This window comes from Lingula anatina, chromosome 1 (assembly GCF_051362555.1).
Source record: "Lingula anatina isolate TDL-2025a chromosome 1, LinAna3.0, whole genome shotgun sequence".
Lineage (NCBI taxonomy): Eukaryota > Metazoa > Brachiopoda > Lingulata > Lingulida > Lingulidae > Lingula > Lingula anatina.
Genome location: NC_141767.1, coordinates 53,796,085 through 53,802,344, shown reverse-complemented (window position 1 = coordinate 53,802,344; position 6,260 = coordinate 53,796,085). Strand labels below are relative to the sequence as shown.

General features: G+C 38.5%; 1 protein-coding gene and 1 pseudogene across 1 annotated transcript; one reads left to right on the top strand and one right to left on the bottom strand.

The window, feature by feature from the left end:
* Position 1: 1 nt before the first annotated feature.
* Positions 2-6,232, bottom strand: LOC106170160 (uncharacterized). Its single transcript, XM_087001976.1, has 3 exons — positions 6,038-6,232; positions 1,576-1,716; positions 2-1,184 (listed from the first exon to the last, which is right to left on the bottom strand). Exons 1-3 carry the CDS (start codon positions 6,180-6,182, stop codon positions 46-48), a joined length of 1,425 nt encoding a protein of 474 aa, XP_086858102.1. The 5' UTR covers positions 6,183-6,232; the 3' UTR covers positions 2-45.
* Positions 3,419-5,079, top strand: LOC147764787 (uncharacterized; annotated as a pseudogene).
* Positions 6,233-6,260: the final 28 nt, after the last annotated feature.

Below are 6,260 nucleotides of genomic sequence, written 5' to 3'. Positions count from 1 at the left end.
GTTCAGTTTGCTTTTTTCTTTATTTACAAATCAAATGCTGCTCAATTATTTTGTTTTTCCTTTTGTTGCCATTCGTTTGGCTTTGACAGCTTTTTTGGTTTGCAACCAATTCCCGCTCTCCACTGTTATAGCCTTTGGTTCTTGGAAATTAAAACCCTTGATAACTTCAGCAGGCTCTTCTAACAACCCTGTCACTATGCCAGTCATTGAGGTGCTTTTCTGAGATTCCCGCACCTGAAATTTTGAACCCAAGTCTAACGCCATAGAGCACTTGAGCAAGATTCTCACATCCGCAGTATCTCCTGGCATGAGCATATCAGTTCCCTTCAACTTAACACAGCAAGCCATGTTCCAGTTACTTGAATGAAGAACTTCTGTGTACCCGTCAAATACTGGTCGCCGTCTACCTCCCTCTGCCCTGGTGACAACATAAACTTTGGCCTCCAGGTTGTCAGTCATCTGTACAGATTTGGGGGCAGAAACCACCATCCCATTTGTAATTGTTTCAGGCTTGACTCCACGAAGTAACACTCCTAAGTGATCCCCTGCTGCACAAAAACCCACAGGTTTGTGAAATACCTGCATGTCGGACATTTTAGTTCTCATGCACTTACCAAATCCCACCAACTCCACTTCATCACCTTTTTTGGCTTTGCCCCTTTTTACTGTGCCAATGACTACAGTCCCTCTGCCAGGAACACTGATATAGGACTGAACAGGCATGAAGAAAGGACTCTCTGTGTCTCTTACAGGAGTCTCGATGTGATTGTCTACTGCCTCCATAAGTTTTAAAATAGACTCTCTCCCAAGTTCAGGATCTGTCCCTTGTAAAGCACACAAAGCTGAGCCAAAAACTATAGGTGTTTTTTTGGAGTCATAGCCTCTCATTTCTAGTAGGTCTCTCACTTCCAATTCTACCACTTCTAAAATTTCCTGATCCACCAAATCTGCTTTATTTATATACACTACGACACTTTTTACTCCTATCTGGCTGGCAAGTAGCAGGTGTTCCTGTGTCTGCGGCATGGGACCATCATCTGCCCCCACCACAAGTATTGCCCCATCCATCTGAGATGTGCCTGTGATCATGTTCTTGATGTAGTCCATGTGGCCAGGGCAGTCTGTGTGAGCATAATGATGCTTCTCTGTTTCAAACTCCAGTCGGGTAGCATTGATTGTTATACCTATATACATAAAGAAATAAACCACTACTAGATTAGATATTCAGTTGAAAAAATACATCATTTTTAAAAGAAGTGATTTCCTATAATGATGTTTTTCAACTTCTGAAACAAAGTGATCATAACAAAATTGCATGCTGCCCCCCCCCCCCTTTCATCTTTAAGTTATTTGTTTGTTTTATTTTTGTAAAAAAAAGCATTTTTTTCTGCAACTTCATTTTAAATTATTGGCTAACAATTGGAAATTATTAAATTACTTATAAAATGATTTTTACCACTATTTTATAAACTTGCTTTCAGAAAAAAACAACCTTGTTTGCATGTGTAATCACTTGATAAATAAAAATAAAACAACATTTTAACTTCATAGCATTTAACAAGAAAATTATTGCACCTCTTCTCTTCTCTTCCTTTGCACGGTCTATGTCATCAAATGCAACATATTTGTTTAGTTCTCCACCTTTCTCTTCTGCTAGAACTTTGGTTATTGCTGAAGACAGTGTTGTCTTACCATGGTCAACATGGCCAATTGTTCCTGTTTATAAGAGATTAAGTTATTAGGAACATTTCGCAATCAAATTAAAATACTAGTAAGGTGATGGTATCTTCAAATGATATTAAACGTATTCCAAGTATTCCTGAAAATTCCAAGAAATTAAAAACACTGACAGAATCTAGTCAAGTCAATCTATGTTTTTTTGATACACAATGGTTAATAAATAATAGTGATTGTCTACCTATAACCTCAGTCTGGAGCTGCGTACACAATCCATTTTTAAGTGTGTATCTTATCTCTACATTTTCTAATCTAGTGATAATCAATGGAAGCTATAATACTCCTACTGACAACACCCTGGCCAGTAAATATACCGTCAAGATTTACTTCCACCTTTAACTCTCTAATGCTCACCAAAATTAAGTTATGTGGTGACTTTGATCAATGTCTCTGCTGTTCAAATAAATTAGATTGATTATTTACCAACCTATTTTTTAAAAAATCTTTTTAAAATGAACTTTCAAGTTATTTGACCGATGAGATTACAGCAAATGTTCACCTCAAGCGATAACCTCAGCTCTCGTAATATTTGGAAGGCATTCCAAGTTTTACAAAAAAATTTTCAAATTAGAAAATGTATTGCCAAACTTATTTAATTGAGTATCATGGACATTGCTCAAAGTCACCACATAAATTAATTTAGAAAAGATATTGAATATCATACAGTTTTATGATGTGTGGAATACTTAAAAAGTGCCCAAATGTTAAAGATTTGTCGGTCCTACAATACATGGAAATGGATAGAAATGGACCGAAATAAACCTTGAGGTACACATAGCAAACCTCTCTAAGATTGCATTTGAGTTCTACATAGTAAAAATAAACTTACTTCTGAACCAGAAAATGTTTAATTGACTTTTTTTTTGGAGATAATCACCCACCGAGATAACTACGACATACAGTCCCATCGCTACAAAGGGCATCTATATGCCACTGTTGCAGATAGCTTCAACAATGAGGTGTATGCAGCATGCAGGCCAGGCCAATGGTCTGGGATGACACACGTATGCTGCAAGTGCAGCACTGAAGGTGGCCCTCAGGTAATACTTTCAATTATTAGTATTTTACAGAAAAAAGAAACTTTTTGCAGTGGATTTTGATGCATTACATCTAGATTCTGATGTGGAAACAATGGTCTTTTCCACAATTTAATTTTCATGTACAAATGGTAACCTACAGTTATCTTTTGGTCATCCTTTCGGTTGTCATACATCATAAGAAATTTTCATGAAATCTGTTTTTCATGTTGAATTTTGCATTCAGATTTAATTGAAGAACCAAATTGATTTTAATTTATCACTGAACACCATTATTCCATTTTCTTTTATCAGGTCCTACTGTCCACCAGTTCTGAATGAGAACTTTGTGACAGCACCTTTGTCCAGGAAAATCACAGGTAGAGGAGGTTCCCAGTCTGCTATTGCAGAAGTGGTCATCACGTGGACAAGTGTAGGCGTGCCCAAAACAGTAAATCAGTTCCGTCCAGACCACTTCAGCACACTCATAGAATTAATCCAACAGCCAGCAGTTATTGTAGACCTCAATAGTAGTCTCACTGAAAGTGAACTGCAGTACACCAACTTGATGACAGTGACCAAGGGCTGCAAACTCACCAACTTCTGAACCCCAAAATCTCAAGTCGGCTTGCAACACCTTTGTCAGTGAGCCCACCAGTGACCACATGCCTGCAAACTCACCCATGGACCACAGAAATTCCAATGAAACTATGGAGGTTGATCAGTCATGGGAGGATGAGGGGACAGCAATAGGTGGGACAGCTTTACGCAAGGGGAAGTTTTTACCAGTGGATGAAGTCATTTCATTACTGACATCAGATTCATCACCATCCCTCACTGAAATACCCCCAGGCAAGAAAGAAAATATAATGTTTATCATAGACAACCGATGTAAAGTTGCACGCATCCAGGCAGGACAAAAACAAGACCTTTCTGATGATTGTGGAGCGTGGAACCCAAGTCCCTCGCCATTGACAAGAATGGCCTTTAGAGATGGCAAATGGAGCCAGGTAGTGCTGAAGAATGACCAATATTACATTGAAAACCAAGTGAAAAACAAGAGAAAATTGCAACTTTTGGGCGAACAACCAAATCAAGTAATAACATAACAAAGGAACTACCGGACACTTAAAAAGGACTCTAACTACAAAAGAAGAATAAGTATACTCCAAAACAGACCTGATAAATTACTTGGGAGTATATCGGACAGTATCCAGGACTTGCCCCTCACGATAACTCGAGCCATCCGAATGCTCAACATTATGTTAAAACAAACACTACCATATTAGAAGAAACAGCCTCAAAAGCTAAGACCTCCAAGCCTAAAGAAATATATGAGGGCATATATGAAGAGCTGAGGAGGCCAGCAAGCTTGAAACAAGTACAGAATAAGGTGCACAAAGTGACAAAGGAGATTTCGGGGCTTACTGACAGCAGCGGAGGACAAAATCTGGCGGACAACTTAATCCACCTCCATGGACAAATTCACCATCACCCCTTTCTGAAGAAAATAATTCACAAGAAAAATAAATGTCCTACATTTATTCTGTATACAGAAAAACAGATTGTAGATCTCAGGAGGTTTTGTTGTGCTGGGCCAGCAACACATGGTACAGTGCTTGGAATCGACAAGACATTTAATTTAGGACATTTACATGTAACGGCTACGGTCGGTGTACAAAAACCTGGCCCTGGTTAGGCGTTCAGCAGACAACCCACCTCTCTTCCTAGGCCCAGTCATGATCCATGGTACATCAGATTGGAAAACGTACGCCTTGTTTATGGACACATTGGCTACGGAGTTGGATGGATCAGCCAGCTCCCCAATCATTGGATCTGACCACGAAAATGCGATCAGAAAGGCTGCCAAATTTTCTTTCAAAGAGGCAAAGTTGTTATCATGTGAAAGACACTTGAAGCAAAAATTGTATGATGCACTTCCGGGACAAAGTTGGGGTCGAGAGCTCGACAGACAACAAATTACTACAACTATTTTTGGACCCTCTGGATTGACTTCAGCACCGTCATTACCAGTCCAAGAGGCACGTCAAGAAATGACCAAAAAGGTAACAGAGAATAAAGCCCCAGAATTTTTACCATATTTCAATCAGTATATACAGTGAGGATATGCCACTTCTTGGCTGATATTGGTCTCTAAATTTTCCTGGACCAACAACAACTGTGAAGCAATTAATCACGTGCTCAAAATGAAAACCCAGTGGAGACAACAAGACATCCCAGCTTTAATCAAGAGTTTGTATGAAATCGTAGAGAGCCAGCAAACAGATGTTGAGAGGGCCATTATTGGAAGAGGAGAATTCACTCTGGACAATCATTTCTTTTCTTTTGGCATGGACAGTATATCTTGGACCAGAAAGTCTCAAGAGCATAGAGAAAGATACCTTATGAAATTCATGAAAGCATCCAAGATGAAAAGCCAAATGGTTTTGTCCACCACTGGCTGAATGTCAAACCATCCTCTTCAAAGGGGAAAAAACCTAACCAATGCAAGAGGCTGAGAGCTACGAGAACAGCCACTATAAAACGAGGTCATGGAAATGGAAATTATGTGTAAGGGTTGGGTGTAGAACTTGCTCTGGTAGAACGTCGAAGACTAGCTTTGATGTTTGTGTGCACATATTGATGACTACAGAAAGAGAACACTTAAAATAAAATAATGTTATTTTGTTTAAGGCTTATAAGAAAACTGTCCCTGTTGTCTTTTTGGTTGGTATAAAAGATGTGTAGTATCTGTTAGAAAAACCTTTAGAAACGTTTTGCCTCCATGAATGATAGATAGCAAGCATATTGCCGATTTGTCTGGTTATGATTTATCAATGCCATCTTTAATCCACACAATGCTAGTTGCAATAATTGTTTATATGACTAACTATATTAATGTGTATTTGTCTACAGAACTTTGGAAGTCATATTTACAGCAAGAATGAAGCAGTAGCCTTGAGAAGTGCATATGTTCATATAATATAGCATGCCTAGTAGATAGAAATCTGGTAATGGTATATGAATTCCACCTTTAATCAGAGCAGTACATAATTGTAAGGAAGGTTTATATGTAAAGATCTTTTTGAGTCATAAAGGCTGCTCCTTTCCAAAGCACTAAAATTATATAAACTATATTTATATTGATGTTACAGGCATGCTCTTAAAAATATTTAGTGCTCAGATTGCAAACTATGTTTGATTTTTTCAGATTTTTCCCTGATGCACAGGCGTATATCTAAAGCTTCTTTAAAATACGTTATCTACTGCACTAATGTTTTTACCAATGTTGAAGTGAGGTTTTGCTGCGTCCGGTTGATCACTGTACCATCTGAAGTGAACTACAGTAAATCTGTTGTATCTCTGAAGTCTGGGGCTGCATTTCGACAGTGTATAACCAAGGAGTTTCTGCAACTGTGCGTACCTCATGACTTTAGACAGAAACGTGCATATGGGGGGAGTGATACATGTATATTCTGAGAATGACCTTCACCTTTATAATTTTTC

Coding starts and splice junctions, on each gene's coding strand:
- LOC106170160 (XM_087001976.1), bottom strand. CDS start 6,182: ATGAGGTACGCACAGTTGCAGAAACTCCTTGGTTATACACTGTCGAAA. Junction 1,717..6,037: donor AAAACCTCACTTCAACATTG/GTAAAAACATTA, acceptor TCTTATAAACAG/GAACAATTGGCCATGTTGAC. Junction 1,185..1,575: donor AAAGGAAGAGAAGAGAAGAG/GTGCAATAATTT, acceptor TTATGTATATAG/GTATAACAATCAATGCTACC.